Raw genomic sequence first — 24,671 nt, 5'->3', positions numbered from 1 at the left:
GAGTGACCTGAATCCATTCATTTTTTGGCCCCTCTGGTTTCTGAGAAGGAGCACTGAAGTTTGCTTTTGAATGACAGTACATGAATAGGTGTACACCTTCATATTCATAATGCCAAGAAAGAGAAAACTGCCAGACAGGCAGGTGGGAGTGAGTCCTGAGGAGCTGTCCCTGTCTCCATTCTTCCTGTCCTTGGCCAGCACCCAGAGTCCAGCTGTGCCTGGCCTGCTGTGGGAGTGATGACCCAGCCCTTGCCCTCTCCCCACAGCCTCTGCTCTGCAGCCTCTCTGCATCTGCTGTAGAGAAGGCAAAGGTGTTTCTAGGAAACAACCTGGCAGGGAGAAGCATGCCACTGCAGAGTTTGGGGATTCGCTTTGGATTCACAAGGCCATTACCGTATTCATTACAATTACCCTCACACAGTCTTCATTACTGCCTCCTGTGTTCTGCTGCACTCTGTGAAGAAATCCAACTGGGCTACAATATTGTACTGGCTCATTTTTTGTGCCCAGAAGCCAAAGTAAGAAATAGAAGTCCTTGGAAAGAGGTTCACATAGTTCTCTGCACTCAAAATGAGATTCGGGAATCACTTTATTTAAAATGTCTAATTAATCCAGAAACGGGATATTCCCTGTGGGGTTAAGTTACCCATGGGGAGTCATCCCTGAGTTTTGGTCCCTGAAGCCAGGCCTGAGGATGGCAGGAATCTTTTCCACACTGGTTGGCTCTCCAGCATCCCAGCAACTAATGCCTTGCAAAACCCCCTTTTAAAAAGGAACCAGAGGCAGCTTCTCCTGTATTTTGCTCAGGTCTCAAATCCTTGAACTTCTACCATCTGTCAGCCTAAACACAGGAACAGTGGGGGCAGGGGAGACCAGTCCTTTCCCAGGGTCCCCAGGGCCCACCCCCTCCCTATCCCCTCATGGCTGTTCAAGGTTCTTACCCCTCTCTCCAGCAGCATGTCTCGGAAATGGGTCACACGTTCCTCCAGGGGCAGGAGAATCTGTGGGGGTGGTGTCTGTGGCCCCTTGTCCACGTGCTGGGTCTCCTCTGGTCCAGGGCTCTCACAGCTTTCAGTCCTTCAGGGACATAAGATGCAGAGTTAACCACGCCTGAGGAGATCCAATGGTTCCCACTGAAACCTTAAATCCCCCCGAGAGTGCTCTTTACAGACCAAAGAGTCTTGAGTCAGATCTAGTTGCTTGTGCCTATAAGCCAGCTTGTAAAAGCCTGGAGCAGCAGGACTGCATGGGTTGGAGGCCTAGACTATAGAGTGAGACCTTGTCTCAAACAAGTAAACAAACAAAACAAGAAAAGGGAAAAGGAGAAAGAGTCTTGAAAAGCTCTTTGGGCTAAATTGTCAAAAGAGACTTTCCTTGCCTTGAAAGGCAAGTGGCTGCTGTGTCGTGTGGGGAGACTGAGATTAAAGTCCCGGCCTATAGCCCCAGTCCCAAGACGATGGCTGAGGCAGAATCACAGGGCTGTCTCTAAAATGGCCACACCCTGGAGAATAGACAGAAGAGGGAAAGGGAGTTGAAGCCTTCTGAAGCACACCTGAGGTGTGCTTGTTAAAGTGGCAGGTCTTTTCATAGCTCTGCCTTATTCTACAAGCACCTGGAAGTCCTGCCAAACATCTCAGTGCCTGTGTCTGGAAGAAAATATTTGACCAAAGTTGATACAGTTACTCCTCACGCAGACTTCTCCTTTCTGACAGGCTGCTGTGAGATCCTTGTCCTTGAGGATGCAGCTGGCTTTTGCCCAGTCCTATACTCCAGAGCTCAGCTTTACCCCAGCTACTCTGATTCCTTCTAGGGTCTGTTGCCCAGCCCAAGTCCCACATTTGTTTATGGTCAGTCCTATGACAGCTTCTGTTCAAAATGACAGGCAGAGTTGGTACCGCTGGGACACCTCCAGCATTAGTCACCCCTCTGTAGCACCCATGTCTTTGCTACTCTCAGGTCACGTTAGGCAGTGATGCTTAGGTCACACAGACAACACTGTAGACAGATTGCCCATACAGCAGAAGTACCCCTGTGGGAAACACATGGAGCTACATTTTGTGGAAGTCTAGCCATTTGCTGAGAACATTCAGTAATCTGTGCCTAATAAGGTTTCTGGTTCTTAGGGCTGTAGTAGAGAATATTCCAGACTAATGGGGATTATGCAAAGGAACAACAAAGGGGTGCTGAACCTTTGAGGGGATTTTATTTATAGACCAGATATTTCAGGAAAATGTACCTTCTTTGCTTCTCCTACAATGAGGAGGAATTCTGAAAAAGGGCAATTACCAGTTTGATCTGTGATCTGTGAGCCCAACAGCAGAGTTATAATTAGGACTTCTTTGTAGTAAGTTATCCCAAAATAGAAGCATGGAAACAAGGCCTGTATTGTTGTACCTTGAGCACATCATGCTCTCCTGTTACTGCTTATCCAACAAAATATTTTGTTCAGAGCCATTGGATGCCTTCCAGAGTATGGGGCTCCTGGCTTGCCTAGATCAGTCAGAGGGAAATGCAAAGATCTTGTCACATTTTTGGGTTCTTGTTTTGGGGTGGGCTTTGTACCTTTAATAAAAGGTAAAGCCGAGTGCTCCCTGTGGGTGGCAAAGCTTGCTCATTCTGCACTGTGCCCAGAGGGAAGGGCATTTGAATACTAGCTTGTCATCATGATGGCATGTCACTCTGATGTCGGGTATTTACAGAACCCTCAGTCATCCCCCACAAAAAAAAAACCCTCAGTTGTCCCCCTGCTTTTGTAAATATCCTAGATCAAACTGAAGTTTGGAGGGGTTGGTTTTTTCCAACCTGCCACGCATAGAAGATGTTCCCCAACTCTAGGTACCAGCACTCCAGAATCTCCCAACTCCAGTGGAGAACATGCTATTTTGCCTCCTGTTTCCTCTGTTACTCAGAAAGATGCCTAGTATGACCATCATCTCCAGCCCCACAGAGAGGCTCTGACCTCCTATGAGTGCTCCTCAGCCCAGCCCTCTGTGCATATCAAGATCACCCACAGCCTTTCAGATGCCTCCTTCACCCAAGTCCTCCCTGTGGAGCCATCCTAAGGCTAAACTAGCTTCCCAGACAACAAAATGGCAACCCTCAAACAGCTGTCTGTGGTAATCTAGAGGGCTCAGTTCATTCTGCAAGCCTGAGTCACTAGCCCACCTCATCAGTGTCAACTGTCATACTCCTCACGTGGAAGATGTGCAAACCTGAGTTACAGGATCAGTTAGGCAGATGCATGCTTAACTGGGGCATATGTTCAAATATGGGGGGATAGCAGTACTCCTCTTATGAGCTGCTGGTGGGTAAAAGTCATCCCCTCAGAGCTATATAACCCTGATACCTCTCACATCCACATGTTCACAATGTGACCTACATTGTATCAGAAACAGAGAGCTTTGGGCTAGCCAGATACTTCACTCACCCAAGCATTGTAGTCTGGTGGGCATGGATTGAAGAGTAGTGCACACACACACAAGTTCCAGGGAGGGTCAGAGTTGAAGTCCCAGCAGCGAAGGACCTAGGATAGGTGCTCTTGGGCTGGGCCTCTGGATGGCATTCCTATCATGCCAGCATTCTTCTCTGGAATAGGAGGACTTTGGATTGCAGCCATGAGGTTACCACTTTGTGCAGAGAGAGCTGATGGCTGGGAAGATGCTTGCTCTAGGGGAGAGTACCATGGATGTGATGGGCTCAAGGGAAAAAGCACCAATGGGAACAAGCCATGTGTTCAGTGTCCTCTGCACCTCACAATGAGGCTGCCTTGTGTACACAGCCAATTCGTGGAAATCGTTGGATCTTACTTTAAGTGAGATATGAAGTTTTGACAAGACGCTCGTGACATGGCTGCAGCACAGTTCTGTGGTGTGATGGGTCCTGTTGACTCCATACCACTGAAAACAGTGACCATCAGGGCCGCCACTGTCTTGGCAGCACTGCCTCCCCCAGGCAAGCAGCTTTTCTCTATACAGGGTGGTAACACCTTGGCTGCAGTAGCCCAAGACAATAGCAGTTTCTCTTCTCTAATGTTCTATCCTGGACAATGGCCAACCCAAAGGCCTCCTATTCCTGCAAAGCAGTTGGAAGGATAGTGTAGGGAGTGGGCTAGAGGCCCACCTCAAGAACACATCATTACATCCTGTAACACTGGGGTTTCATTTCTATCTCCTCCCTATGGCTGGGACTTGGTGTGTCTGTAGCACTCTTTTGCTGCAGCTCCTACAGATCTGGTGAACAGGCCTCTTCTGTTGTCACCCAACTGATTAATCAGTAGGTAATGCCAAAGGCAGCTGTCCCTGCCTCCAGAAGTTCTGAGGCCAAGGTCCTGCAAATGGACAGTGAGCTAGCTCATCTCTGTCATTGCTGGGCATTGAGGCCAGGGCTGTAGTCTCAGTGGTAGAGGTGTCTCCAACCTGGTCAGCCTCCCCTCTATATGTCTCAGTTTGCAGGTGCTCACCACCAGCAGGAAGGCCCTGCCAGAATCAGCCTAGAGGCCTTGCCGGATACCAGCTGGAGCTCACAGAGGCTCAAGTACCTTGATGAACTTTTGTCTCAGGGCACATCCACATGGCTCATCAGCTCTTGCAACTGAGCTAATGGCCAGTGACTGTACTGTTTACTTCCCTGGGGTCAGTGTACATCGTGGTGATGGGCAGAGTAGGAGGTGGCCTGGACCCTCATGACTTGGGCCTTTGACAGCACTTTTCAGGTCTTTGACAGGATTCCTGACAGAGAAGGAAATGTTCTGACTGACCAGAGGGTCTGTATTGTCCACAAGGAGAACCTTTCCAGATCCCAGACAAGACTACACTTGAGCAGCCACCGATGAGATGATCCAGGCTGTCCTTCTAGATCCATCAGTCATGTGGTTAGTGGTTCAGGACTCAGCCCCAGTCACCACCCTAATCAGGATATGGGTAGGGACTTCCCATGGAATCCAGTCTTTCCACTAGTGAATTAACCAATCACAACTAAGAAACCCAAATATAGCTCTTGAATAGTGGTGTTTTGGTCACTTTCTGGATAGGATCACCCCTGTGCAGGCAGTGCACACCTGCTCTTCAGCGATAAGGCTCCTGTCCTTGGGACCTGTCCCGATTTTACCAGTCTCTTCCACTGTCTGTTGCTGAGTTGTTTGTTCCCTTCTGGGGAAACTGAAATCACAAGCATATCATTTTTGGTGGGTCCTGTGATGTTTTAGCAAATTAGCCAACTTAACCTAAAGGAAGGTCAGGGATTCCCCCACATGTGTGGCAACGTGTGGATATTCAGGCAGATATTCAGATAGACTGCCTCATTACAGTGATGTGGAAATGTAAACAAACAAGAGGACAGTTAGGCCCCTCAGGGTGTGACTAGGGTTAGATGAGGTCAGGGCAATGCTATGAATGGCTTCATTACAAAGATTTCTGTGATAGCAAGTATACTCTGTGTCCCCTTGTGATGCTCCATGACACCACAGGACTCACTTTTCCAGGTCTTGAACCTCTAGACTGTGACCTACATTCACCTCAATTACTTATAAAATGACCTAGTTTCTGATACTCTCAGTTATAGCAACAGATGTGGATGAAGACATTAGAGACCACTTACAATTGGTGTCTGTGGTGGGAACCACCATGCTGGGACAGAATCCCTGACCTGGGGGCCTGAGCTGTTTTGTGAAAGTTGGTATGGATACTGGAAAGACACGTAGGACACCCAGTTGGGGTCAGAAAGGTATGATCATAATCAGACCCTGTGAGCCCTCTTCTACATGGTAGGCACTTGGGAGACCTCTCCAGCCTAGGTGGTATGTGGAGGTTCTCTGAGTGGCAGGATCCAGACACCACCAAGTCTTCTGACACCACACAGCCATCATGAGGCTGGACTATAATTACTTCCTAGAGAGAATAGGTTTTACTATCTTCATCCTTCCTTCTTGTGGCACCTATAAGACCCAAGTTCTCACAGCTCAACCCTATCTCAGCTGTTGTCTTAGCCCTATAGACAGGTGACTGCAGGAGCTGTCCAGTGTGCAATTACTTCCACATTGTGTAAGCCTTCTGAATGTGTGGCCATGGGGTTCTACTGTCACAGATGGAAGTAATCAAAGGAATTTATAACAAGAAATTGTCTTTACAAATATACCGTAGTTCAGATTTTTCATTCCTGCATACAAGCCAGGAGCCGGGAGAGAAACAGAAGGACTCAAAGAAGGCTGGGTGTCCCAGCAGTCCATGAGTTAGCTCTGTCATGTGTGCACTAATTTCTTAATTCCCGCTGTCTTTATGCCTCCTATAGCAATAAAATAGGATTCACCTTGTGGTGTCGGGGAATAATGCTGGGCACTAATTAAGTTTGCTCTCTATGGTCTCACACACCTTAGACCTCACCCTAAAATGTAGCATGACCTGAGGCAACTTTCCTTGAATTCTGTTTCTTCTCTGTACTCTTTCTACCCATAAAGTTTAAATACTGATAGCATCTGCCATTTGAGATTTAAAAAAATAAATAATAAAAAATGTCTGAAGTTTGTTTACAATTCTTTGTGCAATATCCCCTTTAAATGGATATCATGTACTAAAGTGGCTTAGTTCAGTCAATAATATTGATTTGGGATTTGGTACCAACGGTGATGGTGTTAATAATAAGGGTTATGCTACTGAGATTGTGGCACTGATGGTGAAGATGGTAGTGATAATAAAGATTGTGATGCTGTGAGTAATGGCAGCAATGATGACAAAAATAATGATGGTGACAATGATGGGAATGATGACATGAATGATGACGACTGGGAAGATGGTGGCACTGGAGATAATTCTTTACCCTCATTGGCTATGGTGGATTTGGCCGTCCATAATACTCCTACCCAACCAGGTTCCAGCTTCTGCCTAGCTAGGCACATATCCCCTTTTATTTGATTTAATGGATGAGGAGAACCATTCTGTCTTCCAGCAAAAATGGCTGGGAATTTATCATCAAAAATATCACCAGCCTGTAACTCTGGTGTTAGACACAATATAAAATTCTGCAGGAATCAAAGTTTCTGTGAATCTTTTTGCCTTATGGGGCCTCCGACATCTTATCGTGCAGTGTTACAAATGATCTTCAGATGTAGCACACTTTGAGCGATCTCTGTGTCTGGCATTTAGCCCCCACGCTGTGCCGTGCTGGGGTATGCTTCTGGCAGCTGTAAAGCAGGTTGGTTCATCAATCTGGGGCTCTGGGGCTCTGGAAAAGACCAGAGCAAGGGAGCCTGAGCTCTGCTCACACTGTTCAGGTGGGAACTAAGGCTCATGCTGTCATCAGGACAGATGCCTCTCTAAGTTGGATCATGGCCATAGGCAAAATTTGAGCTGTGGGGTCTGGGCATAGTTCTAAGCCAGAAACATGTAAGGAGCTGAGCAGAGCTGTTGTTCCTCTGCTTGTCTCTTGATGATTTACAAAGAAGGCTCTCAGGTTCACCAAACCCCTTATCTTCTATGCCCCAGGCCAGGAAAGCCTCCAATGGCTGATTAGCTATCCTGTGCGTCCTCAGTGTGGTCACACTTATTTGTCTCTCTCAGTGTCTGCTGACCTTGTGGTTACGACTGTTAGTGTGCATCAGGATCCACACTAGACATAGAGGACAGAATGAAGAGTGATTGGAGTATGAAGTCAGAACACAGCTGTTATGGGTCCTACAGCATGCTGGTGACCCCCATGGGTAAAAGTTTTTGTCATTCATAGGCCACGAGTTCCTTGGTTATGTGTCATCTGCTGAAAAATATTTTGCTTACAATTCTCTGTGTATTGAGCCCTCTAAGTTGAGATAATGCATCCAAATTGTTTAGTACAATGGTCGATATGCAAATGGTTCTGTTTTAATTAATGGTGTTGGAGGTCTCTTCTGACTTGTGGCAGAATCCCAGTGAGCCTGGAGCTCCAACTCCTGGGACCATCAGAAGCAAGACCTGTTATAGCTGACCAGGCAGCAGGCACTGGCTGGCATACCTGTTTCACTGGTGGCTCCGATGGGTACTATGGCCCTCTTATATTGCTCCAGTGCTTGGATTAGCTAAACCTGGAAGGTTTTCCAGCAGTTATAGGTCTTTAATCACTAGCAAATATGTGTTTCTGCAATGTGACCCTGCAGCATGCCATTGGGAGCGCATGAAGGGCAGTCTGGGAAGCTGACATTTATTGCAGTCTACACACAGTACATGCTTGTTCAGGGAGCTTGTACCCATCTCTAAGGAAGCCCCCAACCAGATTAGGTCTTGGCCAAGGAAGAGCAGTGGGTGCTTAGAGCATGACTGACAATGACTGATCAATCACTTACAGAGCAAACTGTAACAATAAAAACCCACTTCCCTCCTTCTGCCTACTGCCTCCAGGCAGCATAACAGTGATGGTGACAATGTCAATGATGCTGATGATAATGGTGATGGTGGTCATTTTTGGTGTATACCTTTTGGGGACTCTTTGGAAACCTGACTCAAAATGAAAAGAAGCCTCAAGTGCTCAATACAGGAAAGGCAAGGGCCACTTTTTAAAACATTCTTAGATCCATAGCCCAAAGCAGACAGAGTTGCAAGAAAAACAAAATAAAAAAGCCACAGACTTCTTGACACACTAAATTATGAATGGGTACCGTCTGGTCACAGCCCCACGGGTCTTCAGCATCTAAGAAGAAGGCAAATGGAGGCCCCACAGCCTGAGGCCCTAAGCACTAGCAAGTCTGGGACCCCACAGTGAGCAAAGTCCTAGGGTTAGAGATAGCCCAACCTAAGCATTGCTTCCAAATTGTAGCTGATAGAGCAGTGTGTAAACTGCAGGAAAGTCCATGGGGAGGCTAGAGTAGTGGAGCTGTGAAAAAACCTTTCCTGAGTAAAATGTCCACTAAAGAAAAATTAGGACAGACAGAAGTACCAGGAACAACAAAAGGGTGGTTAGACAAAGGAAGCCTTGGGGAAGAGAGAACAGAGTCCAAACACAGGGCCCCTTTGTCCGTTACTCAGGAGAGGGTGCTGGACAGAGCTCAGGAGCACAGCTCCAGCCCTACCCCATCACAACATAATGTTAACATGGACATCCACATCGAAGCCTAGCACCACTAACAGCCAGTACACAGATGAGAACATGGACAAAATAGTGTATCTATCAGCAGTGAAGCAAGGTTGGCACACCCAAGAGCCTGAGGAGAACATAACCTCAGAAACTGAGTTAAATTTTTAGGAAAGGAATGATAGATGCTACTAAATAACAGCACAAGGAAGAGCAGAAAACACGAGGGAGCAGACAATTGGAAAAATAAAGATTTGGAAAAGGAATCTAAGAAAATCCAGGAAATGTTTGAAAACAAAAGGAAAACATTAGAGAGGAAAAATACAGTATCCAGAACACAAGTATGAGCAAGGGTGATAATGTCTTAACAGAAATAGAAATTGAGGGGCCAGTGAGATAGCCTAGTGGACAAAATGCCTACTCTCTAATTATGGAAGCCTGAGTTCAGCCCCTGAAGCCCACGTAGAGGTAAAGGGAGAGAACCCTCCACAAAGTTTTCCTCTGATCCCCACATGTTCTCTCTCTCTCTCTCCCTCTCTCCCCCCCCTCTCTCTCTCTCTCCCACACACACACACACACACACACACACACACACACACACACACCATGCACACACATATGTACCATAGTAATAAATAAATAAACATTTAGAAAGAATTCAAAGTCAAGAAGTGAGAGAACCAGGATGCTAAGAAAGTGGTATCATTGCCTGGCAGTGGTGGCGCATGCCTTTAATCCCAGCGCTCAGCAGGCAGAGGCAGGTGGATCTCTGTGAGCTCGAGGCCAGCCTGGTCTACAGAGCGAGTTCCAGGACAGCCTCCAAAGTCATAGAGAAATCCTGTCTCGAAACCCGCCCCCTCACCCCCACACGCGGGCAAAAAGTGGTATCATAAAGGGTGAAGAAGAGACACAAAGTAGACTTGGGGTGTTCAGTAAGATGAACAATGGTGCAAGAGGACACAGAAAAACACAGGCAAGAAAGTGTCCAGATGTGGAAAGACACCTCCATATTTTGGTAGCATCACCTCAGACCTGTGACAATTAACCAATAATCAGTAAGGAGCATTTCTTACCATCATTTAAACACACATCACTTATGTTAAAACCTAGTAGTTTGTAACAAACAGATCATCTGTGGAGGACACCAGGGAACACAAAAGCTGCTTTGGAAACTGACTTTGAGAGCAGGGCATCAGGCACTTAGTCTGTGACACACCTAGAATCCCCTGGGTAGAAAAATCTCAATAAAGGGTTCTTTACGTTGGGGTGGCCTGTGGGTATATCTATCGGGATGGTCTTAATTCATTTACTTGATGTGGGGAAAATCATCCCACTGTGGGTGACACCATTTCCTAGGCAGAGGATCCTGAAACTATATGAATGAAGAAATGGAGCCTAACACAGCAAGCAAGAAGGCAACATTCCCTATGGAGGGATACCATTGCAGCCCAGTTACAGCAAGGAGGGCCTAGGCCCTCCCCCAAGTGATATGACAGACTTTGAAGGTCCCTGGTGGAGGGCCTCACTATCCCTGGAGAGGAGTTGGGGGATGGGTTGGGGGGGTTGGTGGGAAACATGGGAGGATGGTAGGGCGAGGGAATGGGGGGATGGATATGTAAATATGAGTAGTAATTAAAGAATTTAAATAAAAATAACCCCCTAAAAAAGTAAGAGGGCAATCGTGCATTCATCCTTTCTCTGTTATTAACTTCCCAGTAACTATGGGCTGACACCTGGAATTATGAGCCAAAGTCAATCCTATCTCCCCTCAGAGGCTTGTTGGTGGGTGTTTCATTACAGCCACAGAAACCAGGGCAGTGTGTAAAGGCGCTTGCCCCACAAGCCTGGTGTTCTGAGCTTGATCCCTGAAACCCACGGAAAGGTGAAGGAAAGAACAAACTCTACACAGCTTCGCTCGACATCCACACATATGTCATGAAATGCAAGAACCCTGCCCCCACATCATAAACACATAAGATAATAGAGAAAAAATAAAACAATATTAACAGCAGCAATAGTCAAACTAATAAGTGCAAACAAAATGACAAAATTAAGACACCGGTGTTTAGCCATCTTGAAGAAAAGAATGAATGTATCAAATCGCCTGCTACATCGCAGAAAGTCATGGCCAGGTATGGTGGCCTCCTAGTGGATCTCCCCAGCACCACCAGGAGACACCCCTGCCCACCATAAACCAAACCTGAACCTGGTGTCTGTGTGACTCCAGGTACACAGTATCATGGGCCCAGATCACACAGCAGCCTGATCTGTAAAGAAATTTTAATGTCTTCAGTGACAAATGAAGAGTGGATGAGACAAGGCTATATGTTAAAAGAAACAGAGGAATTACCAACAGTGTGAAGCATCTGAACTTTACTGAGACGAGTTTAAGACATAAAATTGTGCCTTTAATCCCAGCACTCAAGAGGCAGAGGCATGTGGCATGAGGCCAGCCTGATCTACAGAGCAAGTTCCAGGACAGGTTCCAAAGCTACACAGAGAAACTCTGTCTTGACCCCCCCACACACACACACACACAAAAGACATAAAATTGCAAAAGAAAACAAATCAAGGAGACATGAACCCTCTAGGATCGGAGACCACCTAATAACGTCAAAATATTATTAATGGTTTGCTTTTAATGCTTATATTAAGCCATTATCCTAAAACATTTACAAATGAAATGTACACATTACTTGGGGTTTGTTTCAGAATAACTTTGGAGACATGAACTAGAGCCCCTGCCCACACTCAGACATGCCTAAAGACTAACCTAATATAGAGACCTTCGCTGAGATTCCTGGGTGGTTGGAGGTTGTGGGAGCAAGGAAATCAAAATGTGAGGGTGAGGTGTATTTTGTTTATTGTGTTGAATTCTTCTGTAATTAAAGTTAAGATAACCATTGCTTTGAGACTAGAAGTACATTTGTCATCCTCACTATGGGTCTGCTCCAGCAGTGTTAGCAGGGGAGTGATTTGCCTTCTCTCTCCCATCAGCTCCAGGCCTGTTTGCTTTGATAGAAGGACTTTGTCCAACCTGGGTATTACTAATGTACCAGCATGCTTAGCTCGCACTGCTCCCTCATTGGTGCTATCCTGCCTCCAGGCAAGACCCTCAGGCACCTTCCCTCTTCAGGAGCACACACTGGCTTCCTTGTCTTGCTGGCCTTTGATCACCCGGAATTATAACCACCCTTGCCCCCAAAACTGAGTAGTCTCTATAATAGAGAACAACCACACAGATCAGAATTAGGCTATTGTTTATCATATGGAAAACACGGTGTCTTTCATGGGAGATGAGAAGAAAGGGGCTTACATAGCTATATAGTGCCTCGGGAGGGTTTGAGATGTTCTAAGCTGTTGACAATCTGTTTTATAAAAAAATAAAAATAAATGTGAGATCCTTCCCACCGCTTGACAGTGTCCTTCTGTATTCCTATAGTGAGGTGTGGAGAACCCCTGGCAGACAAGTATCACACAATAAACATTAGCTAGCTGGCTTCTGCAAGATTACTTAAGGCAGATGGGCCCCTGGAAAGGGAGCACGCCACAGCTCTTCAGTGAGCACCAACCAGCAAGCTTTGCCTTATTAAGCTTCACATACCTCACAAACTACCTGTTCATGTAAGAAACTGTCTAACAACTTCAAATAGTTGCAGCCATTTCAGAAATTCTAATTGTCCTTTGGGTCCTTTGGAAGAAGTTGAGAAACAGCTGAAATCTTTGTCTCAGTGTGGATAGCTACATTGGGCCTTGGAGCTTGACAGTCAGTGGGAGGGAAGGCGTTCTGAGGCAGGCAAGTGCTCTGGATCACAGGCAAAAGGGAGAGGGCAGAAGACAAGAAGAAAGTAGCGCTGGGCATTAAATCTGGCTACTGACGTGAGGTAGTCATAGTTTCAGAACCAGAAACCAGCACATTACCCCAAGGTCCCAGACTATGGATTATCCTCCTCCATGCCACTGTCTGTGCAGCCCCAAACCTGTACACACCGAGTGGTGACAGGCATTTGTTCAGTGCATGACAATGAGGAGGACTAGAGTCACACCATGTGGGAAGGTGTCCAGTCACTTATTCATCCATCCTCTTTGCATGCCTTCCAGGGTCTCAACCTTTTGTAACAGAACTGAGACTGTGTGATTGCCAGGCAAGAGACCCAAGTCTAGCATTGCCTCAGAAATCTGTATCCTGCAGAAACCTTGGAAATCTACCGGACCTCCTGTAGTAGTTCAGTACTTATCCCTAGCATAGGTTGTGGACTTTGGGAACCCATTCCACATAGAGGGATACTCCCTGAGCCAAGACACATGGGGGTCGGCCTAGGCCATATCCCAAAAGATACGATAGACTCTGATGATACCCTATGAAAGGCCTCACCATCCAGGGGGAGCTGAAAGGATGTGTGCTAGGTAGGGTTTTAGTTGTGGGGGGAATGGTAGGGGAGGATGGGAGGGAGAAGGGAACTGGGATTGTCATATAAAACAATCTTGTTTCTAATTCAAATAAAAAAAAGAAATATGCATCCTGCTAGCAAGATGGACATGTGAAGCACCCAGGCCTGCCTGAAGCATACTGGGGCCCTGCCTGCACACAGATTGACAAGTCAGTCAGATAGAACATGGAGGTGGAGAAGAAATGTCTTTCCTCTCTTCGTGTGAGAGCAACTTGCTGATGCTCCCCAGCATGATGTAGGAACTGCATGGGCACAGGGCTGTGCTACAGAGCTCAGGAAAGCTCAAGGTTCTTCAGCAACCACCAGACTATAGGGTTCCTGAACAGAATGCATGAACAGACCCTCGCTGGAAGAGGTTCTGCAAAAGGCTGTTCTATTCATGAAATGGGAGAGCAGAAGTAACACACTGATTTTATCTCCAAGTTCTCTGCCAGCCTGGGCCATCCTAAAGATGCCTGCCAGCCTCCCTCACACAACATGAAGACCATGGGGCCAATGAAAGCCAAGCGCTCACTATGCAATGGTGTAAGCATGTGGTGTCAAACAGTAGGGCATAGATGAGAACCAATGAAGAACAGTCAGAGGCCAGACACTCTGTACCCCATTCAAGACTGACTTCTTGCCAGCCAGATTTCAGACTTCTTTCAGAATAGTGAAAAGCTTGATGGGAAATAATAACTCCATCTGTCCCCCCACCCACCCACTAGGAAATAGTCCTGTGTACAGACATAGCAAAAAAGGCTATAACATAATGGTCTCCTGACTATTGCTCCCTCATCTAAGAAATACATGAGTTTCTTTGTCACTTTCAGAAAAAAATGAATAAATTCAGAGGACTGCTCACTTTGTGGCTTAAAAGGACAAATTGAAATCCCATGACAAATAGCTGCTTCTACACTCAATCTTCTCACAGGCAGATGTCAATGAAGGGTCCTATGTGGAACACCTTAGTGATACACCTTTTATAAAGGCACAGACTTTTACATAGAGTAAATCGGTCACCAAAAGAAATTAAGTGCAAGGGACTACTTAAAAGGTAAGTGCAGGTGAATTAATTTATTCATCACCATACATATCAAAGACTACAAAGACCTCACACTCTCTTTTGTCTCCTAAGGTCCCCAGGAATTGGGAAGACCACTAGGGCTGGCATAGAGAGGCAGAAAAGTTTATTGTCATCCAGGCACATCTTTAGAGATGTATTTTCAGAACATTGTCTTACAGCATTTTTAAATATTTCCCACTCTCCATAGTTGATTTTTCAAAATGGTCCCCATTGGCTTATCTATACTTGGTCTCCTGTTGATAGAACTGTTTAGAAAGGGTTAGGAAGTGTGGTCTTGTTGGAAGAGGCATGCCACTTGGGGCTTTGAGGTTTCAAAAGATACACACCATTCCAAGTGTGTTTTCTCTCTCTGCCTCCTACTTGTAGATCAAGATGTGAGCTCTCAACTGTTCCAGCCACCATTGTGGCCTCTAATCATCTGGAACTGTAAGCCCAATTAAACACTTTCTTTTATAGGTTACCATGGTCATGGTGTTTTGTTGCAGCATTAAAAAGGTAATGAAGATACTGAGGTAGGAAGGAGAAGGGCTCAGCTCACTCTGTGAGGACTGGGGCTTTGTATGCTGACCTCCTTCCTCTTGACCAGGTGACAGCAGTTCTCTAACTGCACAGGGGAACCTCATTCACCCTCCCACAGAAAACACTATCCAGGGATAGACTTGGCTTGAAGACTACCCAAGGACTGGGAGCTTTCAAACCTCCCATCTTGACCTTGTTGACCCAGGATTGAAAGTTACTATTAAATTCTCAGGTTTGACTTTGGGATAATGCCATTTTAAATTTTTTCTGGAAGGATTCATCTTGCTATAGGGTCCTGTCTGGGGTATATACCTACAAGAAGATGAATCATTGTCATATAATTCCTGGGGGAGAACCTCAAGAACACAAGGGTGGGGAGTCTCTGTGGGACCCACCTCCTCCTAAGTGGTCTGAAATCACTTTACATCAAAAATCCATCTGGAGAGTCTTGGTTTCTGGGATTAGATCAATAGAAGCAGATTTGGATAAAGCATCAGGAGGACATAAGGCTACTTCTTACTCATTCCAGCATCTTGGATCTTCAGGGAGAATTGTGTATGACCTCAAAAAGTACCTATAGTGGTTACTTTCTCATAGCTGTGACAAAACCCAACAAAAGCAAATTAAAGAAAAGTTTATTTTGACCCATAGTTTGAGGAAACTATGGAGATATAGTCCATCACTATGGTGGTAAGGGAATGCAGCAGCTGGTCACACTGTGCCTATAGTCTGGGATCTCAGACAGTGAAAGTTGCTGTCCACATTCAAGGTGGGTGTTACCCCTAACACTGTTATGGATATGTGCCGAGTTATGCATCCCAGGTTATTCTAAATCCTGCCAATTTGATAATCAAGACCAACTATAGCAACACTCGACTTGACTTGACAGTTTTTTGGCAGGAGACAGTCAGCTTTGTACATCCAGAGCCATCAATTGCATCCCAAAATGTTAGAGGCGAACAAAATTAAACAACGTCCCATCTTTTAGTCAACCTAGTGTAAGGAATCTATACTGGGGACATGGAAATGTCAAAATGTTATCAAAGCCAATGTGCCAATGCTAACTGAGGGACAAAATTTTATTGACCCAATAAGAACCCCCAATCTTGAGTGGGAAACCTGACCGGCTGCCATGTATGCCCATGACAACTTCTCTGGAATGTTTCGTGGTTACTTCCATTCTGATTTCTAAACCAGATGACATACTTTTGCTGAGTCCCCCCCCAATAATCCCACTTGAATCTGAAATAAAGTCCCTAAAATAGACAGCACGCTCCAAAAGAAGTTCCAAACTATAAAAAGACCCACTCTTCAGAAAGTAGAAATTGGCAGGGCCTCCAAGCACTGCATGAGAAGGGGACATACAGCAATGAGTCAATTTTCTGGTCCCTGGGATGATGGATGAGTTTGCATCAGGAACACATTCCACTAAATAGTAAATAACAAGCTTTCAGGAAATGGCACTCACCAGGTAGTTTAAAATACTTTCGTGTTTTGAAAGCTTGTCATTGTGACATATATCTCCTCCAAGGGAATTTTAGGGAAAGTATCATTTGCGCCTACATTATCTGCACAATCAATGTAATTCTATCTGCGACTGAATTCCCCAAGTGGGTATCAGCTGTGCCAAGGCTCATCAGCAATGCAAGGGTAGAGAGGAATCTAGAACCACCATTACAATCGTTTAGCCCCCTATTTCTACATATGACATAACAGGGCAGCAGTCACCCCTTGCAAGAAAGTTTTCAGTGCTTTTTGAATAGGGACAATATTGTTATTTACACTAAAGGGGAAGGTCAAGATAGGGTGGCTCCAGAAAGATGTGTGGAGGCATATGCCTTCCTCCCTACACCAAATTCTATCATATCAAATGCATACAGTGCCCAGACCTGTGAAATGCCATTTGCAAATGCAGTGGGGGCCCTTAGCACTGAGCCATGAAGTGTCATGGGCACTGCAAAAAATGTGGGGTTTCAGACATGCCAGGATTGCCTTCTGCAAGGCACAAGGCAGACCTGTCTTCCACACATAGGGCAGGTGCACTTCTGCACATACAGGGGAAAAGTCAATTTCTGGGAACACAAGGATGCCTACCTTCTGCCACAAAAAGAAGACTAGTCTTCTGCATGGACAGAACTGACCTACCTTCTGCATATACAGGGCATACCAAGCCTCTCTGGTACATATACTGGATCAGGAATGACTGGTCCTGAGTCTGGCTGCTTCCTGGCTACTGAATATTTTCCTGCAGGAAAGACAGTCTCACCAAGGCAGCCCTGGGTAAGGACCTGGTGAGCCTGGAGGTACACCAACATGTGACAGGCACCAGCCCCTCCTACAGCTGCAGTGGATGTAAACATGCACAACTGCAGAAACTGGAACAGCTCCGCAGGAAACATCTGTGCTCATTTCAAAGTCAGTTTTCAATTCTGGAAGTCAGTCAGATGATTAGAACCAAAATTAATGTTTTGCTGTTATTTAAATGCCAACTGTTTAGAATCTGAGGCCAGTCCATTTCCCTTGTACCACAGGGAGCTTGTCTCAGATTTCAAACTCAGTGCACTTGTGCACAGACCAGCTGGGACAACATGGCTGACAGTTGTGTTGTAGACGTGAAAGCCCAAAAGCTGCACTTCCTCCCATTCCTCGAACCCTTGAACCATCAAAGACCCTGGATAAAAAAAATCTCCTATGGCCACACAGGTATTTCTTTGACCCTCCCACAAAGTGACATTTTAAGGGCAAGAGTTGAGGCAGTTAGCCTCTCTGGTACATATACTGGATCCCTTAAGACTGGGATGAGAGGCTTGGCCCCGGGATCACACAGACCTCTGTTCCTGCATCATGGTGGCCCATCCTTCACACACCCAACCTCTCCAGAGTGAGGCAGAGCATCAGGAGTCCAGGTATGAGAAAAACCATCCCCTGCTGGACAGCAGTGTCTGGTCTTTACCCTTCATAGCTCTGGAACATTCTGTGGGTTTCTTCTCAGTTCTAAATTCAGTTAGGTCTCCCTCCAATATAACTGGGGCATTCATTGGAGAGAAGAATCCACCCTAAGTTCCAACTGTCAGAGACACACTGGCCCAGCATCTAGTTTCCCCATCATCTGTTTGTTTACTGAAATATCTCAGGATGCAGGACCAAGAACATGAAGATGGATAGCAACTCTGAAACAAGATTTCATTCTTTGTTACGCCCACTGTCCGCTGCTTTTTCTAAGGTATGTTTTTAAAAGAGATAATGTTGCCAACGTGTTTGACAAAAGCCTTTGAATTTCTGGTCCAAGACTGGGGAGATCCTGAGAGGAGCTGATAGAGAAGCCAGATGCAATGGGCAAGGTACCTGATGGGCCCAAGCAAGTCTCAGGTTCCAGTGGGATATCCATCCAGGTCCTACCTAGGCCAAAGACAACTAAGTTCATGAAGTAGCCTGAGAAATACTGCTTGACATTCAAGACCCCCACTCTTCTCAGTGCCTTAAGCTGCATCCTTCCTTCCCCTGTCCTGTTCTGAGGACTTAGACACCATAGTGCCCCAGCATATCCCCTGTAAGTGATACTCAGTATACAGAGGACAGACTAGTGAACTTGTGAAAGACACTCAGAAGGAAAGGACAGATGTTCTATCCTACGTGTGTTGCCATGCAATGATAAGCCAGCTTGATAGATACTTTCATGTCACTAAGTACCACATGTAGTTCTGCAGAAAGTTCCACAGTTTCACTTCCAGATACAGGAACTGGATGCATTGCAAGCAAGACCCAGAGAGGCGATATCCAACCAGAACTGAATGCCTTGACTTAGTATTTACACAGTTTAGGTCTGCTGTGAGTAGTGGGCCACGATGGTTCTGGAAGCTGAGTGTGTGCCCCTGAACTTCAATGAAGCACCAAGAGATAACCCATGCCATCTGCTTCACAGTTAAACTATTTTTTTTTTTTTTTGCTCAAATTCAGTGTGGTCAAAGTGCTTCTTTTCACACCACCAAAGCATCATGGGAAGACACAATAGGATAAGACAGTGCCACCTACCTATTCCTCTTAGTTTTCACACTTTGGTCCTCACTGCCATCTTCTGAACTGGATCCGTCGCTGCTTTCAGCTGAAAGAAACAGCATATTAACAGAGCTGAAGGGTCAGTCTTAGTGTTCTGGAAGCCAGCAGGCAGCTGTGATACTCACACCAACCCATCCAAAAACTAGGAAATTAAATTTCTCTTAGACACTGGCATTACTCTTACAAACTTGCTTTCTTTGATACATATGCCTTTAAATTTCAGTAGAAAAGATACCTGACTGTTGATGTCAAATTGGCCGCTTCCAGTCCCTGTGCTTCCAGAGGTCACCAGGTCTTCAGAGAGGCTGAGTGAGTAATTAAGATAAAAACCAACCACTGTTCCACCCTCAGGATCAGCCCTTCCCAAGTAGGTATGAGCACTGCCTCTCTGCCAGTTAGCCACTGAAGTGGTAGCTTCTCCATATTGGCCACCTGGTAACCAAGGCTTCCCTCCATCCACTGCAATAGTTAACAGGCCCTTTCAGCATACCGTACAATCTTCACCACAGACTTCCTGCTTCCAAAGCCCAACCATTTAAAAGATTCATTACTGTTTTCAAGCTGCATGGCACAGCCCTGGAGATACTGCATGAAATGACAGAATAGCAAACATGTATTGGTGCATTGGATGACTGTAAGAGAACAAGAATGAGTGAGAGATGGTTCTAGAGCCTTGTCAATTCTGACACACTGCATGGACTATGATCACAGTAACAAGAGGTCGCCTATCCTGTTTTCCCCCTTGTGTCTGTGTACTCCCAAATTCACTATCTCTATAAGCCAGTCATAGTGCTGACAGTGGAGAAAGGGTGCAGTCTGCTTAGCAGATGGAGGTTTCTGTCCTGCCTGGTCCCACAGTTGCTTTGCCCTAGATAAACACACAAAGACTTATTTTGAGTATAAAATGTTTGGCCGATGGCTCAGACTTCTTATTGGCTAGCTCTGTCTTAATTATTAACCCATTTCTATTAATCTTTGTATTGTCACGAGGCTGTGGCTCATCCATAATCTGGCATGTTACTCCTTCAGCAGCAGAGGCTCTCTCTGCCTTCATGGCCTCTCTCTGCCTTCCTCCCCAAGCCTTCTCCTGGTCTGGTAGCCCTGTCTATGCTTTCTGCCTGGCTACTGGCCAGTCAGTGTTTTATTCATCAACCAATAAGAGAAACATATTTACAGAAGGACATTCTTCCATCAGAAGAGTGTGCCTCTAGCTCCCCACATTTCTACTTGGGTCACACTCTTGCCTGGTCTTTTCTGGAAGGCCTAGTGTTCCTGCTCTTCTCTCTCTCTCTCTCTCTCTCTCTCTCTCTCTCTCTCTCTCTCTGTGTGTGTGTGTGTGTGTGTGTCTGTCTGTCTGTCTGTCTGTCTGTCTGTCTCTGTCTCTTTTATACTGAGATAGGATTTCATGTAGCCAAGGCTGTCTTTGAACTCCTGATCTTCCTGCTTCCACCTCTCTATCCTTTTTTTTTTTTTTTTTAAAAATAATAATACTACATTTGCCATTAGGTACTGACCTGGAAGCTTCATCTCTACTTGGGTTAGCTTTTGTAGTGCTGAAGTTGCTATGTATGTAAACTAGGGTAGAAAAGTAACCAATATTCTTATCCTGCTGTGAAATCTTCCATATGCAATAATGACCAGCTTAGCAAGATAGGCCCATTGGTGCAATAATGGCATGAATGTCCTAGAAGTAACCAACCACTTTCAAATTGGATTTAAGGATCACTCCATAAGACAGAACTGGTTCCTAATGCCATTAATGGGGCTAAGAACCCAAGATTAATTAGGTCCTAGGACCTAGGGTAGAACGTATTACTATTATTCTGCCAAATTGGCATATTAAAATGACTCCTCAAGAATTATTGTTATTCCCATAGAATAATGCATCTCTCTACATTCACAGAGAAGCTTCTTTTTAGAAGATGGTAATTAACACAAAGACCAACAACTGGCCAAAGTGCAGGAATAAGAGATTGTGGAGCATTGATCCCTAAATGGGGCACAATATTAAACACCCACAGCTCTCAAATCACCATGGAAAGTGGCTGCATGTGAAAAGATTGCAACTCCAGAGGAGTTGGATAACTAAAGCAAAACTATTTTATGAACAAAATGGCCAGTTGCTCATATGAACTAGCTGTGACCATATGCACAAGATCTATACAAGATCAAGTCAGACTAAACACCATCATAGAGTGTGTGTGTGTGGGGGGGTGTCAGGAAGTCCTGCCCCCTAGCAGAGGAGCTATTGGAAACTGATAGCTGCTTGAGAGAAGGAGAGTCAGTTTTCTTCAGGGATGTGTCCCCTGAGAGGCTATCCCTGAAAATGCAGTACTAGTGGACTCTATGGGCTATTTTGATTTGAAAAGAGAACCATGTAATTGGGAGGGAAAAGTAGTGGTAGGGGTGTGATTGCAGAGAAGGAAATGAGGGATTGGCCATGACCAAAATACTTTATACTTATATGTGAAATTTTTATCTATCAAAAATAAATTAAAAAATCAAATGCTGTACTTTTTATGCCCTGCATTTAGGATCCTAGGAATGCCTCAGTTAACCATGCTCCACCAGTCTGTCTATTCATACATAATTCTGCTCTCAATGTGGGATATGTAGCTCTTAGTGGGATTAGAGGGCCATATTCCAGAGGCTTCTGGCTCATCCATGAGACTACATGTGTCTTCTAAGTACTTCTCCTGCCTTGTGTACAAAGGTATGATTCTAGTTTGCCTTTGACAAGTGACTAATCAGTTGGTATCCACTTGTCTTTGCTATAGACTCACTTAGGGATGAGGAGACATGAAGTGGCAGTCTCATGGAGGACAGGGGCAGCTCTACCTTTCACCTCAACATACTCCAGAGAGGCCATGATGAATGATGACTTTAAATGCAAAGGCTACCTAATAATTATGCAGATACTATTCAAGATAAACATGTGTATGTAATGTTGTTTGCATTGTTTTGGAGGCCTTTGATTATTTTGAGCAATCTCAACATGAGTAGATAGTTTTTGTCCAGATATAAAAATTCATAAATCATAAAAGAAAATATTTGCAAATTTGACTGACTTTAAAAGTACAATATCAAATGGAAAGCCACACAAAAATAGGTCTATCAGGCTGGTCTCTGCCATTACCAGTGATTGCAATCATCTTCTTCACACCTGGGAGCCTATGAGCACTGCTACTCATAAGGGCAGTGTGCTGGGAGAGGGAGAGGTTGCCATCCTCCACAGAAGAGGTTGCCTCCATCCACTTCATGGATGATGGAGCAGAAACAGCTGTGGCCGTGTACAAAGAAAACAACATACTACATGAAGTTCACATGAAAAGTCAGAAGTGGTTTGAACCAGCCAGCAGCAAGCTATGCCAGTAATTCCCCCAAAAGTAGGAAAAAAACTTGAGAGTTTCCACCTGAAAATGCCCAGAATGCCTAGTTGAACCAATTTACAAAGCACACAGAGAGACAGAGAAACAAGAAAGAATTTAAAAGACTAGTCTGAAGGAAGCACACAGGCTGACTTCACTCAGATACATCAGACATGGACTAGGAACTGAAAATGCAGAAAACCTTAGTAGCAAAGCAAAGAGGAAGCTTCAGACACTAGACCTCACAATGATTTCTTAAATGGGACAAAAGCCAGGGATAAGGACACAGTCAGACCAAGCCCACTTCACAGCAGTTCCTTCTGCAGGTCCAGCCAGACACCCACAGGTACTAAGTACTGTCTTCTCTGTGGTCCCAGGGCCCATTTGGATTATGGGACCAATACAATGACAAAGAATCTCCTGCTAAGAAAGAACGTGGGCTGAGTGGGAACTGATGTTACAGGCTGCCCAGCCAGAAATATAACCAAAATGGGGGACTGGGGAGATGGCTTGGTGGTTAAGCATGCATACCACTCTTAACACAGGACAGGAGTTTGGTTCCCAGCATCCACATAGGGTAGCTCACGACAGGATGTACCCTAGCTTCAGAGGATCTGATACCCTCTTCTGGGCTTTGTGGGAGGGCACCAGGAGCCAAGGGGAGGCGACCACAGGAAGCTACTGCCAACCCCTGATAGAGCTTCTGTTAGGGAAGATGGAAAAGCTCTAGGAGTAGCTAGTGGTGATGGTACACAGCATTATAAATAAACTTAATACCACTAAATTTACATTTTAAGATGGCTAACTGGTAAGCTGCATGCTACATATATTTTCTCAGAATAAAAAAATCATGAGAAAACTGTTTTATGGAAAAGATCAAAGCTCGGGAAAAATATTGGAAAGACATTATAGTCAAACACATTAATCCCTCAATTTACAGGCATCCCAATAATTCAACAAGAAAGACAAACATGAATATATTCCCAGGAACACAAAACAAACGGCCAACAAACCCGAGAATCACTCAAAATTAAAGAAATGCCAGCTGAAATAAAGAATGGCTTTACATTAAGTTCTGGTGATGTACAATGCTGGTAGAGAGTGCGTCAGTAGGAGTGTGTATTGATTGACAGATCCATTCAGAGGAAAGTGTCACAATATTAGAAACTTAAGATACATGCATCTGATGATATAGCAATTCCAGTAATATGAAACCACACAGTAGACATTCTTGTGAAAATGTGGGCAAATATTGACATAGGCAAACACATGTTAAGTTATAGAATTCATGGAATGTTGTTTATTACCCAGCATTAAATTCCATGTATTTCTGAGACGTTTCCTTTTGGGAGTTGAGGGTTTACTTTGACTATGCAAGAATGCATCAGATACAATCTGTGGTTGAAACTTAATAGGAAATCATGGATTTAATAGTGGTAGGTGAGGCAAGTATGCATTCAAATGAGATCCTTGGGGTGGGATTTGTACCTGAGTTCCAGATAGTCGCAGTTTGTAGAGGAAGATGCAGCCACGCCTCCCTATCAACTTTCAAGGCGAGATATGTCCATGAGTACAACAGTGGTGTGACTGTTATGGGAACAACCAACTATTTTCTGGTTGAAGTTGAGGCCTGGTCTACAGAAGGGAACCTGTATTTGTTACTATAACTCAGGAAAAAATGCTTGAGACTAGGGAAATTACAGACCTCAGAGAGGAGGCTTCTATTATTATTATGTTAAATAGATGTAATGTGCCTGTCAAGTTCCTCTAAATATTTTTGCTTATGTATGCAAAATACTACTGCTGTCAGCTCACAGTCCAAGGAGCCTAATTTTGACAGTGGGCAACAGTTATTGCAGAGGTTTCATTCATGATGACTTAAACTGTCTATTATGTTGCTGTGACTTAGTGGCCTAATGCTCAGCCCTAAATGGAAGAAAATCTCTCTCTCTCTCTCTCTCTTTCTCTCTCTCTCGTGTGTGTGTGTGTGTGTGTGTGTGTGTGTGTGTGTGTGTGTGTGTGTGTGTTTCATCCCTTCCAAGGCTTCAGAGACATCAGAAGGTGTGGAAAAATTTAAAACTAGAGGAAAGGGAGCAATTCCCCCCATGCTGGACATGCCTACCACTATCTTGAAGCAGAGTAGCAGAGTAGGTGTGAGTATGCTCATGAACCTGGGCCTAC

General features: G+C 45.0%; 1 protein-coding gene across 1 annotated transcript in view; it reads right to left on the bottom strand.

Moving 5' to 3' along the window:
• The window catches only part of Tcerg1l (transcription elongation regulator 1 like), a 184,161-nt gene that overhangs the window by 20,358 nt on the left and 139,132 nt on the right, over nt 1–24,671 (bottom strand). The window contains exons 8-9 of the mRNA XM_027409081.2: nt 19,099–19,168; nt 942–1,077 (exon numbers count right to left, since the gene is read on the bottom strand). Coding sequence (XP_027264882.1) covers nt 942–1,077; nt 19,099–19,168 — 206 coding nt within the window. The remainder of the gene's footprint in view (nt 1–941; nt 1,078–19,098; nt 19,169–24,671) is intronic.

Source organism: Cricetulus griseus, chromosome 3 (genome assembly GCF_003668045.3).
Source record: "Cricetulus griseus strain 17A/GY chromosome 3, alternate assembly CriGri-PICRH-1.0, whole genome shotgun sequence".
NCBI lineage: Eukaryota > Metazoa > Chordata > Mammalia > Rodentia > Cricetidae > Cricetulus > Cricetulus griseus.
Note: the sequence above shows the minus strand (reverse complement) of the source record. Positions and strands in the feature narration are given on the sequence as shown.